We start from the raw sequence: 15655 nt of genomic DNA, 5'->3' as shown, positions 1-15655 counted from the left end.
GGTCAACATAAAGGCAGTTGGGTGCACATACAAGAAGCAGGCTTTTCTTTGTTTTAAGTAGTAATTAATAAATTAAAATGTTAGGCCAGTCTGATTGAATGACCCTGTATCCGCTACAATTACACAAATTGTTATAAAATGCAATGCTTATTACATGTGCTGAACATACATACATACACAGGAGTCCTGATCGACTTAATGCACCTATTTTATACTATCCTGAACAATAAAAAAACACAGATCATACCAAATGCAAAATCAACACTAGTGAAATACATACATGCATACATACATTCCCTGAGTCATACGGAATAGATTGATCTCCCTGAGACGTTGAAATACAGCCAATAGATCAGAGATTAAACGTGCAACAAACAACAACGCCAGCAATCCAGAGCATACAGTTGAATCGGTGTGTGTGTTTAAGTAAAGTGGTTAAAACATGTATCCACGATGAATGCCCACCTGGTAATACTAATATCCAAGTAAGGGAACTAAATACTTCTTGGTGAATCGATAACAGCCAGGTTAAGGACAAAAATCATCAGTAAAGTATTACTATGAGTTTTTACATGGAAGATGTATTTAATGCTCTATCACATGAAGCCGATTGTTAAATGGATAGGGGTAGTGAGACTAGGTCTTCGCCTTGTGTTGGGATTGAGTATTACACCACATGCCCCGCATCAGTACCATATCTCCATGTCTAATATATACACAAACAACGACATCTCAGACCCCATTCTAAGCTGGGGTGGAAGGATGGAGAGAGACAGAAGATTCTCCACTTGTGTAGGAAACGGCTGTCCTCCTGTCCATCTCCACGATCCCTCCTGCTAAGGAAGAGAGACGCACACACACACACACACACACACACACACACACACACACACACACACACACACACACACACACACACACACACACACACACACACACACACACACACACACACACACACACACACACACACACACACACACACACACACACACACAGCAATGTAATTCAAGTGCTCTTAAAATGTAACCCTAACCCACACGTAAAAAAGCCACAGGGTTTCCACTTCCCCTTTGTAGTGGTTAACACATACACCATAAGATCCATCACATTCAAAATGTCTAGCTAATTCATTACCTCCTCTGTAGTTAGACTCTAACTTGCAGGCGAGGTCCTTCAGGTCCATCCCAACCAGGATCTTCACTGTGATCTTCACAGCGTTCTCGGGGCCGTATCGGTCCAGCATCTTCTCCACTGTGGCCTGTCTGCTGGCTTTCCTCAGTTTCCTCTTTGAGATGGGAGGAAAGTCCCAATGACCCTTAGTCAAGCACCAACGGAACTTCTCCAACATTGCCGGGGACAGCTCCTTCAGAGTGCCATTTAGCAGGAAATCAGCAGGCGTATCTGTAGGTACCTGAACAACAAACATGGTTTATTTCATGACATCAATTAGTATGGAAGTTAATTCTGTGAGGTAATGTAATAATGCAATTTCTAAACAAAGCTGATGTTGAGTCCTGCATTTTTACACTGGCCTTATTATTTGATACGCATACAGTATTAGGCAATGTAGTACACACAAACACACACACACACACACACATTGCATTTTAGCCTACAGTAAAGAAATGGCGACTACTTGTACCTCTTCCTCGTCCTCATGCTGAGAGATCTTTGCATGCACACAAGGCCGCTTCTCATAAGGCTGGACCGACCTGAAACAGTCACACACATTGTTGTATTTACATTGTTGTACACATGTATTCACTTCAGTCCAATTCATATCAATCAGTTCATGGAAATTATGAAATACAAAAGGCACCGTAAGTATAGCGTTATCATAGGCTACTCAATCTCCACTCACATGCCAGAGTGATCGTCCCTCTTTTCCCATGTTCGCTTCTGTGACGTGTTGGCGTCACCTATCCCTTCAGGGAGAGAAAGACAGAGAGAAAAGGGGGGGGACATGGACGTGATAAATCACAAGCTCATATGTTACAATAAATCGCCACACACTAATTACCTCTTCTGTAGTTATTATCTAATTTGTCAGCGAGACTGTTCAGGTGCATCGTCTTCAGGATCTTCATGACAATGTGAATCAATGTGATCAATGTGATCTCCACAGCCGCATCTTTGCAGTAGTTCGCTAAGTTTAATATTATAGCATTTTCAAGCTCGCACCTTGAAATGGTAGGGAATTGGTCCCAAGTCAGATAACCCTTGAAAGTCTCCTGCTGGTTTGCCTTCAGAGCCCCCAGAATGGTCAACAAAAGCTCCTGAACAGATTCCATTGGTATAAAGCATGGGATGATAAAAGTGTAACTGACGACTGTACATCTGCTCTCAGGCAGGAGTCGTTCATAGAGGAGTATACGCTGTCAAGAAAAGGTTACACCCAATGCTGTGATTGACCATCAAACGACTAAAGCGAACCGATGGCGTGTAAATCCAAAATGTTGCCGTCGGTGGTGACGACTGTGAGTTAGTGTAGCGTTACATATCGTCAGCGCGTGCGTTCGCGTTAACACTGGTAAATGAAGGAAGAGCTGACAGCACGACATTTCACAAGAAAATAACATAGGTTACTTTTGGTATTAAACTGACAAATTGGGATAACAAATTAATGCATAACATGAAACAGTTATATTCATGTTAATACTTCTAGCATTGTGACTGCCTATGGACCCTGGCCCCTGGTCTGAGCATTGATTACTTTTTCTTATGATGACTAAAGGATAGATGATTCACTTACTTAAACGAATGTATTTGTTGTATGTCGCTTTGGATAAAGGCGTCTGCTAAATGCCATAAATGTAAATGTAAACTTTCATTATAATGAATGAACGCAATATGACTATTTTATTTTAAAAGGGAGTCACATTGAGACCAGTCTCTTTTTCAAGTTAGCCCTGCAATACAAATTATGCCATTGCATGTTTCCTTGAAGCTGTTTTTTCCAGCGGAAGAAACCTCGCACTGACAGCAACACGAAAGGGAAAGTTTCCAGCAGAAGAAACCGCGACACCAGCTGTTAAAGCCAGTTGTCAAGCCAGTTGTCAATTTCTCTCAGAGAAATGTTCGCTCAAATTTCTCTCAGAGAAATGTTCGCTCATTTGAGCGAACATTTCTCTGAGAAAGTGACTCATGTAATTTCATAAGTTACATATTGGACACATACAATTCATTTCTGAAGCAAGTTACGTTTTGCATAGCTTTGGTAGTTTAGTGATTAGTCACCCCCTTTTCTATTATTTAGGCGTATCATTGTTTTTCTTTGTAATGTTTATTTATTTTAATGTTTGTTATGTTGTTTAAACAGGTGTTTAGCTATATGGCTAGGTTTACATTCATTAACTTATAGAGATGTTTTCTTTATATAGGCGTATTTATTCCTTTTTATTTATTTTAATTATTCATTTAAATTATTTATTGCATGTGTTTTATGTTTTGTTATTCCTGTTCCTGGAATAAAGATTGAAGACTAGGGTCTATGTGATGTCTGTGTGAATTTCTGTTGAAGACAGGGTGATACAATCTGTAGAGCATGAACCATGCCACACTTAGGAAGTGTACATACTGGAAAGGTATGGTCTGTTTGAATGCCATTAAGTTGCATCCTTCCTAACAGGTCCTAACAGTTTGATTATGAATCACAACTGTCCTGGCTGGCGTTGGTGGCGAGGACTGGCTCTGAGTAGTGTATTGTTACATATCGTCAGCACGTGCGTTCGCCTTAAGACTGGTACGTGAAGGAAGAGCTGACATCACGACATTTCACAAGAAAATAACATAGGCTACTTTTGGTATTTAACTAACAAACTGGGATAACATTAATTAATGCATAACAGTTATACTCATGTTAAATGTTTCATTAAAATGACTGAACACAATATGACATGTCAGTTAGCCATCAATTTAGAGTGGGCGAACATTACTTCACATGGGAATACAGACTGATACACCGGCACACGCGGGACCCACTAAGTGTCAGAGTGGGAAAACTGACGTCATAAATCACAAGCTCACATATTACAATAAATCTCCAAACACTTCTTACCCCTTCTGTAGTTATTATCTAATTTGTCAGCGAGACTGTTCAGGTGCATCTTCTTCAGGATCTTCAAAGTGATCTCCACAGCCGCATCTTCGCAGTAGTGCTGCACAAGCTGGTCCGCTAATTTTAATATCGTAGCATTTTCAAGCTCGCACCTTGAAATGGTAGGGACTTTGTTCCAAGTCAGATAACTCTTGAAAGTCTCCAGTTGGTTTGCCTTCAGCTCCTCCAGAATGGTCAACAAAAGCTCCTGAATAGATTCCATTCCTATCTCCCTTTGCTACTAGCGCCTTGTACGTTGTAGGGCAGGGGTGCCCAACCTTTTTTGACTCTACTTTTTTCTTTTTTGATCTACTTTTCAAGTCGCCAACCTCCCGAGATCTACCAGTCCAGTGTCAACATCGCAAACTCGCACACATAGTTTCCAGCCTGCAGTAACTAACTAACTAACACTTGTCACATCATAACCCAAACAGGTTAAACAGGTCCCATGTTATGAACATAGTGTGTGATTATGGATGGCGGCGGTGTGACAGCATCGGGGTGGGAATAGTGCGTGTCAGTGGGGTGAGTGCCTGCCCTTTTTTTTGCTTGAGCCCCTGCCCCCCAAAATGTCTGTCCACGGCCCTGGTGTAGAGTGGTATACGCGAGTGTGAGTGTAGAGTGGTACCAGAAATGTATTGAAATCTTATAAAATCATTTTGTAATGTCCATTACATGTGTCATACACAGTGTAGATTGGGTACTTTGAGGTGTCCGCCCGATATGACGACTCAGTCCGGCATATCACCGTGCCCTCAGCCCGATGACTCTTGATCTCCTTTCCAAGTAAAGTACTAAGAACTAAAATACTTTTTTCTGTTAATTGCCGATTTGTTCTTTATTAAAGCTGTTAAGCGTTACAGCATTGCAATACTAGATATCAATATAGGGATTTAAAAGTAAATAAATAAAAAGGATAAAAACGAATTAAAGTAAATCCACGGGTTAAAAAATAAATCAAAGTACTTAATGAAAATTAAAAGTAAATAAACGAAAATATTTATTAATACACAGGACAAGATGTTATAATCCCTTGTGCCATGATCCAAGGTAAAACAGATGTAGAAGGCCAAATCAAACCAACAAAGCGAGTGATATATCCACCATTCGATGCAACACCATAGCAAACATCAGGCTACGCCGTCATAGGTCTACGGAGTCATTCCTCAGGTGGTACCATTCACCGGTTACCTACTCTAGCCAACTGAGGTAAGCAGCATGTCATTGGGGTTATCAAGTGGGCACCTTCTGTCACCGGTGTTTCGTTAAGTTAGGCCCACGACACCTCGAGAAGGCTTAACTGTGTAGTCCAGCGTCCTGGAAACACCCCCCTCAACACCACTACCTCAATACTATCTTTAATTTAAACCCTACAACCAACCTATCAGCCTACCCACCCCATCAGTGTGTGTGTGTGATGCCCTATCTAGGGTAAATGTTTTCTGTAAGGTAAGGGAACGGTGTATGTGGGGGCCTAAATAGTGTGTGCATGTGTTTATGTTTATGTCTTTATATAAGTGTAGATGCAGGGATTCAAACCCTAATTTAGGGTAGAGGGAAGGGTTAGAGGTGGGGAAGCCCCCGGGTGGATACGGTCCCGGATTAGGGAAAGGAGGGGTGAGTGTGCCCTTTATTTATGTTGTGGGGGAATGTTTGTGTCCGTGCAACTTCATGGCTAGCCTACACTGGCTAGCAGTACTAACCCCCCCCACCACACTATGACACGATATCCTCTCATAAATATAGCCAAACAATGGCAGTACAAAACCCCTCACCACCACAATATGACACGATGCCTTCTCATTAATATAGCCAAACAATGCCAAGCTATGCTACCTCATGCTCTAGTCAAGTCGCTGTTGCATCTTACCTTTAACGGGAACCCCAGCTACTGATCTTCCGCCTCAGCCACAGCCACTGGCTAGCGCTCTCCGCTGCTACCGACATATTCTTTATCGCCAGTTTCAATTCTCGTCCGCGAATACCCAGCTCCGTTAGCAGTGCATAGGTTGTCTTGGCCACAAATCCTCGACAACCAATTTCCACTGGGCGAACAAAAGCGGTCCACCCACGCTGTGTCGCGTCTGCCGCTAATTCTGCATATTTAGCTTTCTTTCGTTCATAAGCCTCGTCAACCCGGTCTTCCCAAGGGACCGTGAGTTCGATAATATAAACTAGCTTCTGTGCTTCAGACCACAGCAGCATGTCTGGCCGCAAATTAGTGCTAGCAATTTCAGCCGGTACGATTAGCTGTTCAATTAAATCTACCTTTAACTTCCAATCTGCGCCAGTTCGCAACTGTCCCTGCGCGCAGCTGCGCCCTGGCCTCCTTACGCCAGTCTCTCCCTCTCTTATAAATGCAATGTCTTTCCGCTGGCCACTACTAGCTAGCGAGTTTACTTCTAGCCGTTTTCCCTCAACTGCAGCAGCTAAACATTTCAACACTTGATTGTGACGCCACGTGTATCGCCCTTGAGAAAGACTGATTCTACACCCAGTCATTATATGCCTAAGTGTGCATACGCTGGAACATAACGGGCAGGCAGCATCCTCACCCAACCATTGATTAAGATTTTGGGGAGATGGCAGTACGTCATAAGTAGCCCCTACGATAAATTTAATTCTGCTTGCCTCCATGCTCCACAAATCCTTCCACTTCAAGCTTCTCTTCACTACACTCTCCCAGTTTACCCACTGGCCTTGTTTTGCCTGTGCCACCGCCCTTGTACATCTTATCATCTCCTCCTGTCTGTGTATTTCTTCCACTACCAGTTTCCTCCTTTCTACTGCTGTTGCCTTACTCCACACAGGTTTTCCTGCACACAGCCCTAGACCTCCACGTCCATGCTGAACCTGCCCAATGATATCCCTATGGCTAAGGGCTGCCTGTGCCTGTTGCACTGCCTCTTTAGGCTTCCACTTCCTTCCAGTTTTAACTATGGGCGCTGCACTTCTAACAACTGGGTCCTTTGACTGGGTTAGAGTCATTTCCAGTCTAGCCTTGGCACATTTAAATTCCTCTGTCAGACTAGAAATCGGCAGCTCTAGCATGCCCTTTCCATACAGGGCCACACTGGTCAGACAGCGCGGGGCTCCAAGCCACTTTCTAATATTAGAGTTAATCAACCTTTCCATTTTTTCAACCTTCGATATGGGAACCTCGTAAACTGTCAGTGGCCACATCAGCCGAGGCAACAATCCAAACTGTAGGCACCACAACTTTAGCTTGCCTGGGAGCCCTGACTTATCTATACCTTTGATGCCTTGAATCATCTCCTGCCTCAACTCCTCACATTGACTCTTGTCATTGAGGCTTGCGTCATACCATCTTCCTAAGCTTTTAACCGGTTTCTCTAACACTGTTGGAACCACTTCCCCACCAATGAAAAACTTTTTATCAGCTATCTTCCCTTTGACAATGGAGATACTCCTAGACTTGCTTGGCTTCACTTTCATCCTAGCCCATTCTAGGTTGCTATTTAGTTTATCCAGTAGCCTCCTAGTACAAGGGGCTGTTGATGTCATAGTTGTCATGTCATCCATGTAAGCCCTGATTGGTGGGAGGCGCAGCCCTCCCTGCAACCTTTCCCCACCCACTACCCATTTCGAGGCTCTGATTATGACTTCCATTGCCATGGTAAAGGCCAAAGGGGAAATTGAAATATACTAAAGCACTTAAAGTAAAGTTTAGAGTAAAAGTAAATATATAGGAGTAACGAAATACTAAAGTAAATATAAGGAGTAAAGAAGTTAAACGAAATTTAAAGTAAATAAACAAAATATTAAAGTAAAAAAGAAATTACAGAAATTAGAGTAAAAGTAAATAGATATGAGTAAAGAAGTTAACGAAATTTAAAGTAAATAATACTAATAGATATCAAAGTAATCAAAGTAAAATAAGAAAAATAAGTCTTACCCTATCTGTCCTTGGGAATCCTGGTCCAGATGACTCAACCCTTTCTCTATGTCTCCCTTTATGACGCTTTGTCTCCCTTTAAGGGGTGGAGTCATCTGCATAGCAGTGCGTGTCTTGCAGACATTTTGACCACTTCCAGTTCCACAACTACTGTACTGTAGCTAACAAAATGTATAACTTCCCCACACACAATCATATGGGGAAGTTATATTTTGTTAGCTACAGTACAGTAGTTGTGGAAGTGGAACTGGAATCAGCAGTGGCCACTGTCCCAATAATGTAGACATCATGAATAAACTATATGTTAACCCGGCCTGGGGTAATCGAGCACTACGCTTCAGTTAGCCACTCTGTGTTGTGGTTGCCTCTCACCGTCACACAAAGAGCACTTGGGTGATGGTCAACAATGTTACTATTTATTGCTCTCAAACAACAAGCACTTTGGGTTCTGTCTTCTCAAATCAGCACTTTGGGGTATGACTGAATGTTGTACCGTCATGTTTTACTTGTGAAATACAGTACTTTAGAATGCATCTTTTCCAACAAACAGGCACAGACATAAATGCACACTAACATACATATAAACATACACAATTTAGCCCCTGAAGCATTCTGTTCACTCAACATCACTGAAAATATCAAAGTGCAAAAATCTACTGTACATCAATGGAATGTGTTCACCGGTATGTTCCGTCTGACAACGGAACACCACTCACTTCATTTAGGCGTAAATACTTTAGTCCACACTTAAAATACTGATAAACAAAGAAATTATTATTTATTCAATTTGATATATAATACAGTATAAAGTGGGGAAGGGTCCATAGAAACTGGAGAGCTGGCTGAGCTTGGGAGTGAAAAACTGGTCACTCAGCTAGCAGGCTTTGAGTGAGGTCCACCAAAATCAACAGACTTATTATTATTGTGTTGATACATGTCCTTAGCCGTGAACTAACGGTGCATTCAAGTGCTCCTCGGAAACTATAATCTTCCCACCAAGATTTAGCGTAGGATTTGGTATAGGGCTCCCTATTGGCTAATTCTGAGTTAGCTCAGACCGAGTGAGAAACTCTGAATTCTCTGAGTTGCAGTGTAATAAAATGTCCTAGCTTCCTAGTTCAGAGGAGCAAATTAATGCAGCATAAATACAGATAATAAACAATAACAACTGGACATACACTGAAAACTAACTTCAATATGAAGCCTCATTTATGATCCTCACTCTTGGTCCTGGAGAGCCGCAGTGCTGCAGGTTTTGGTTCCAGCTCAGCACTGACACACCTGATTCAGCTAATCAAGATCTTGGATGATCAGTTGATTAGTTCAATCAGGTGTAATGGATCTGCACTAGGCTGCGACAAAAACCTGGACCCATTGCAGCCCTCCAGGACCAGGATTGAGCCTCAAACGTTTCACAGCTCTCTACTGAGGTACGAAAGTGCGTTTTCCAAAGCGTTTTCCACTGGGGTACAATCATCTTTTTAACTATGAGGCAGCAAATGTTGAAAGTGGCCAACGGTAAGCTATTTGTAGTGGTGGTCAATGGGGAAACTTGACTTCCATACCCCAGTAAAGGGGCGTGGCTTCAGTTTTCTGGGATTAACACTTATGGCTTGAAGACTCCTATGGTAGTATCAATTCTGTTACAAATCTAAAGAGAGGAACATATTCAACTACTCTTGAAGCATAGTGGAAGTAGAACTGTTACAAATCTAGAACTATTTGACCCCAGCAGGTGAAATACAATACTGTAGTACGGCTGCCATAACCCTAATTCACACTACAGAGCAGAACCGAGCTGAGCTGTACTGGGCTGGCCTGGTTACGCATCCTCTCTTTCCCCCCCTCTGACTCACAGGTGGCAACACGTGTCTCTGCGTGTCTTGCAGACATTTCTGCTTGGATGTCAGCCCACCACCTCAAGCTCAACCTTAACAAGACTGAGCTGCTCTTCCTCCCTAGGAAAGCCTGCCCTCTCCAAGACTTCTCCATCACAGTAGAGAACTCTACAGTGACCTCCTCCCAGACAGCCAAGAATCTTGGGTGATCCTTGACAACCACTTGCAGCGAACATCACAGCGACAGCACGCTCCTGTAGTTTCTTCCTCTGCAACATCAGAAGGATATGTCCATTCCTCACAAGAGAAGCAACACAACTCTTGGTCTAGACAGTTGTGATCTCCCGCCTTGACTACTGCAACGGACTCTTGGCCGGGCTCCCTGCCTCCGCCATCAGGCTCATCCAGAATGCTGCCGCCCGTCTGGTGTTCAATCTCCCGAAATTCTCCCATGTCACCAATCTCTTCAGACTACATCTTCATTGTCCCTCCTAAAGACCTCTCCAGCCCCACTACCCCCCTAGACAGTTTCTCTTCTGTTAAAAAAAAAAAAATGTGTGTCCATGAGGCATTTATATCAGTGCAGGTGTAACCATTGTCTCACGACAGATATAATGACTGTCCACACACCTGACGAAAGACAATGGAGACAACTGATCTCCACAAGGTCTGGATGGGCTGGCAGTAGATTCATGGTGGAAGATGAGCTCTGGGTGTCCTTGTGAAAATCTGATAAAAACACAAAAAAAGAGATACGGTGTGTGTTATATATTCTTATTTGAAAATCATTGTGCAACTTTCACAACTGAAATTGTTGAATTGTTGTTAGTTGATTACATCATTAGTTAGTTCAGTGAAAACACAAACTGCAAATGGAAAATTCATATTATTTCTAGGTTGTGTTTTGTTTTACTTACAATATCCAGCATTTGAGGTTAAGTTGGGTTTTCGGGTGGGTTTTCTTTTGGTTCGGTCGTTCTCTGCTTCATTTTCGAGTTGAACTCCTCAAGCTGAAAAATTACAAATACAAAGCAAACATATTTGATAAGAAACGTATTTTGATTCATTCACACCAAACACAGTACTTCTAACAGTGACAAAGCAACTGACATTTTGCCGAAAAAATATTAGACGGAACACTAGAAACCTTGTGAATTCTAAACAACGTGATGATGTCACAAACCTTTTTCTTCAGTTTGGCCTTCATCTCGTCCTCGGTCATAGACTTCTCCTCCCTTGCCGCAGCCTCTGTTTCTAGTCCAGGGCAGTCACCAGGGACTTTGGCAACCATTTGGGGTTCCACACTCGCCACTTTAGCCAGCAGTTTCTCCCAGACTGGCATCACTGTTTGTTCCTCCCTTTCTAGTTCTTTTAGCACTATCTTCGTCCCAGAATCCTTTGCAGCCTCTTGAGGGGCCACCTGAGCACCGACTCTTTTTTGCCACTGCGCCCAGTAACGTCTTTCCCTTCGTCTTTCCCTTCGTCGTTTCGCGGACGCTGTATGACACGGGGCCCCAAAATTATTTGCGGTGCCTGCTGCCATCTGAGGGTCAGATTCCACGGCAGCGTCCCAAAGCAGGTGAAGTTCAAAGGGGGTCCCAGACCCAGAATCCTTTGCAGCTGTCTCTGGGGCTATCTGAGAAACCACCTTGACCACTGCACCTTTCTGCTCTTGCAAAAGCTTCCTCCTCAGCGCGTGTCTTATGTGTTTTTGTGCCCTGCCTCTCAATTTCTTTTTTACTTGAGTCAGGTTATTGAGGTTCACGTTCGACCTCTGGGCGTTCATCTGCAGCCCTCGGGGGGCGGACAGCCCAGACTGCATACCCTCACTCAGGGACGGGTCTGGGTTCACCTCTATAAGAACGCTGGGTCTGGCTGTTCGGCTGTGCGATGCATACGCTTCAGCCGGAGAACCACTGTGATACCATGGCGGGGGGTCAGCGGGAGGGAGTAACCTGAGCTGGCATGGGTCTGGGTGGGGGTAGGGGTAGGGGTAGGGGAAGGGGGGGGTGGTACCGGTAGAGGCATACCCCGGCCAGGCAGGGGGGAAGGCACTGGTGTAGTGACTACTGTAGTAAGCCATGTACGGAGAGTACTGGGTGGTCGTGTAGGTTGACAGGACTGAGGCGTGGGCAGGGTGGGGCACGGGGTGGGGCACGGATTCGGTGGGGTAGGGGTAAGGTGGGACTGAGCTTTCCCAGGATTTGTCCCTGTCCCCATCTCTCTCTCTGTATTTGTCTCGATCAGATCTGTCTCTCCCTCTATCCCCATCTCTGCTTCTCTGTCTGTCCCTGTCTCTCTCAGATCTCCCTCTATCCTGGTATCTCTCTCTATCACAATTCGACCTGTCTCTCTCTTTGTCTCTGTCAGTCCTGTCTCTGTCTCTTTCTCCGGAAACCTTTCCTGAAGAATTCCGGCGGCGAGGAGTGCTGGGACTCCTAGAGCTTCCCGATGACGAGGTAGAGCTACTATGGCTTCTGGGTGAACGTTTCTTCTCTCTCTTCTTCTTCTCCTTCTCTCCACCCTCCTTCTTCCCATACAGCCTCTCCTGGGTTCTGTCTGTCAGCTGGCCCAACTCCTCCACCCCCAGGTCCAACCCGATGGCCTGTAGCAGGTTCTGAAGCCGCCCAAACTGCTGCTCGTCCTCAGGCCTCACCTTCTTCTTCTTCTTGTTCTTCATCTCCTCAACCGCTGCTACCGAAGGAGACCTGGATCTGCTCTTTGAGCCAAAATGGCTGCCTCTACTGTCTTTGCTCAAGGGGGATTTATTGTCCGAAAGTGAGTGCCGTTGGTCCTCCACTAGATTAGGCTGGCCGGCCCTACTCTTCTCTCCGCTGAGTGAGAGGCCGCGGTGCTCTTTTGGAGCTCCGCCGTGAGGCCCACTCTGACGCTGGTGTTCCAGAGAGCTCCGTGTTGGAGCCTCCTGTCTCTGGAGCAGAGAGGGCGTACCAGGAGGCAGATCCATGCCATCAACCGTCGGAACGTCCTTTATTCAAATCAAATGAAACTGTATTTATAAAGCACATTTCAAACATAGATATGATACAATACAGGAAAAATAAATATAAAACAGAGAAAAAATAAAAAATAATAAAAGTATTACATCGTTGACGATCTTGGAGAGCAGGTTGAGGTCGACTCCATTGTTAAGGAGGTTGAGGAAGCGCTGGAAGCCCTTGGCTGCAGGGTTCTGCTCTATGGGTTTGTTGATGGGGATCTGAATCTGGCTGGTGGTGGTGGTGATGGGGCCAACATCAAGAACCTGACAAGACGGATCTGATTAGACTGAAGAATGAATATCAGCAATTTATGACACCTATATACATTACAAATTTGTGACAGATGTGGCAGAATATTTACATCAAATCTATACCACAAAAGAAAAGCCGAGAAAGAGAAAGAGAGAGAGATAGAGAAAGAGAGTCCCTGTGTGCTTGTGTGTATGTGAGAAAGAAAGAGAGCGAGACTCTTGAAACTCGATCCTAGCAGGTAAGGTACGCTAGATAGCAAGCTAGCTACAGCTACAATACATTACTTTTCCATTCAGTTGATGTACCGAACCGGCATGACGTCGCTGTTGCATTAGTGCCCTCACTCTGAGTTTCAGAGGGTGGTCTTCATCGCCCTCTTCATTATGGTCCAGAGGAGGGCTGTTCTTCAGATGCCCATCTTTACGCAGGATGGACTTGTTCATCCTCTCCACAAAGCTCTTCACCACTTTGGGAGGGCGGTGGAGAGGCTTCAGAAAAGGAGCCGACCGGGCAGACACCTGGTCAAAAAGGTTTAGATCAGGGGTTCCCAAACGTCTCAAATTGACGTCAATAATTTCCCTTGACACCAACAACATGATTGCGGGCTATGCCAACAAAAGATAATGACGTCCAAGTGTATTTGAATTACCTAAAAGATTCATTGGTTGGATATGAACCCCAAAACACTGCAACATAGGCTGTAGGTAATACGCAGACAATGATTGTCTTCAAACTAAATAAAAATGTTTGTGTCTTATTTATCAAATCATAGAGGTTTATCTCTAAAGAGAAAACGCTTATGATTGGGGAAGGGTTAACTGATCCTAGACCAGCGGCATAGACCCATACAATGCAACCACAAGTGCATAGGACACTACAGTTCCGCAGGATAGGGTAACAATTCAGAAACTATATCTATAAATACAGTTAGTAAACACATAAATACCTTTGAGGAATGATGAAGTGGCCTTGTCTGCTTTTTCAAAATGGCGTTCACTCTGTCTCTCAGAGGCGCAGCTGGACTTTCTGTAAATCCATCGGTCCTTTCCTCGGTAAACGTCCGACGTTTCTTCGCGGCAGTTGTTTTCTGTTTGTCCTTATTTGCCTTTAAATATGGTGCCGCTTTCTTCATGGCGATGGAGAGTTTCTTAAACATGATCTGCTCTTCAATGACCTCCAGCTCCCTCTTCTTCCGGGCGAGTTCCTGATCGTCCTCGCTGAGCTCCACCGGTTCCCCATCAACGTCGTCTATGTCTGGGAAAAAGGCAGCACTGTTACCCCTATCTGTGTTGCTTGTTCGGCTCCAGTCTCCAGTGTACGATGGGTCCATATCACTGTCTGGGGGAAAGGGAGCACAACTGTTACCTCTCACTGGGTCACTTAGTCTCCTCCAGTCCAATGGGTGTAATGGGTCCACATCCTCCTCCATGTCGGGGGCAAAAGAAGCACTATTTCTGCCCCTAGCAGGACCATTCTCTCTCCTCCAGTCTCCAGATGGGTCCACACCCACATCAGTCTCTGGGGTGAGGGGAGCAGCACTGCTACCCTTCACATGGTCACCATGTCCCCTCCAGTCTCTGTGCGATGGGTCCATGTCCCCATCCATGTCTGGGGCCAAGGGAGCACAATTGTTACGCCTAACTGGGTTGCTTGTCCCCTGCCAGTCTCTGTATAATGGGTCCATATCCGTGTCTGTTTCTGGGACGAGAGAGGCTTTGACACTGTTACCCATCATCTGACTGCTTATACCCCTCCATGCCCTGTGTGATGGGTCAATATCTGCATCCGTGTCTGGGACAACAGCAGCACTTCTACCCCTAACTGGGTCACTAAGTCCCCCCCAGTCTTTGTACGATGGATCCATCTCCACACTGTATCTCCGATCTGGGGTGTCCCTGTACTCCCAATCCCCACTAACCCTCTCCATGCTGGGGTATGATCCTCCAGAGTAGCCACTGCTGTAGAGGTCCCCGGGGAACGCCATACCCTGGTGGTCAAACCTTCTCCTCTCCGTAGCATCGTTCCATTGTTGGCCAGCTCCTTCCGGGTCTCCTGGCTCCCTCCACTGGCTGTACTCAGGCTCCATTGGGTTCATACAGTGGTCTTCATGTGCTTCTGAGCTGGGCTTCACTGGAACACATAAGAGAGAGTCAGATGAGAGGGTAAACGCTAAGTGGGATGCTTTGAACCAACTCTGACGTCACCCCATTGAAGTTGATATTTCAAACCGTTAAGGTTAGGTAAGGGGTATGGTTTAGGGTAGGGGTTAAGGGTCGGGTAGGGTGGTCCCAAGGATCTCACTTTATCTGCCGAGTGAGAAGGGGGATGGGAGGTCACTGTAGGCTTAGCGTCTTGTCAACCGCAAGGGGAGGTTGATAAAGGGACAGAATGGAACTGCTTTTATGATGTAGAAGAAAAAGATCAACTTTACGATTGTTATTATGGTTTTTGAAAACGCGACGTAATCAAAAAGCTACTCTGTCTGTGTAATACGTGCACATTATGTCGACAAGTTGCTATTAGGATGGATTTAGCTGGCTACTGCAAATAA

The 15655-nt window shown here is 44.7% G+C and overlaps 1 protein-coding gene across 3 annotated transcripts; it reads right to left on the bottom strand.

The window, feature by feature from the left end:
- Positions 1-8337: 8337 nt before the first annotated feature.
- Positions 8338-15225, bottom strand: LOC310821630 (uncharacterized protein). 3 transcript variants are annotated; one of them, XM_083693743.1, is made up of 7 exons: positions 14051-15225; positions 13389-13622; positions 12957-13115; positions 11037-12839; positions 10771-10863; positions 10484-10582; positions 8338-10389 (listed from the first exon to the last, which is right to left on the bottom strand). In XM_083693743.1, exons 1-5 carry the CDS (start codon positions 15197-15199, stop codon positions 10789-10791), a joined length of 3420 nt encoding a protein of 1139 aa, XP_083549869.1. In that variant the 5' UTR covers positions 15200-15225; the 3' UTR covers positions 8338-10389; positions 10484-10582; positions 10771-10788. The 3 variants fall into 3 exon arrangements, with proteins under 3 accessions (XP_083549869.1, XP_083549871.1, XP_083549870.1); XM_083693745.1 differs by having other exon boundaries at positions 13449-13622; XM_083693744.1 differs by lacking the exon at positions 8338-10389 and having other exon boundaries at positions 10403-10582.
- Positions 15226-15655: the final 430 nt, after the last annotated feature.

The sequence above is a fragment of the Argentina silus genome, assembly GCF_951799395.1.
Source record: "Argentina silus genome assembly, chromosome: 22".
NCBI lineage: Eukaryota > Metazoa > Chordata > Actinopteri > Argentiniformes > Argentinidae > Argentina > Argentina silus.
Note: the sequence above shows the minus strand (reverse complement) of the source record. Positions and strands in the feature narration are given on the sequence as shown.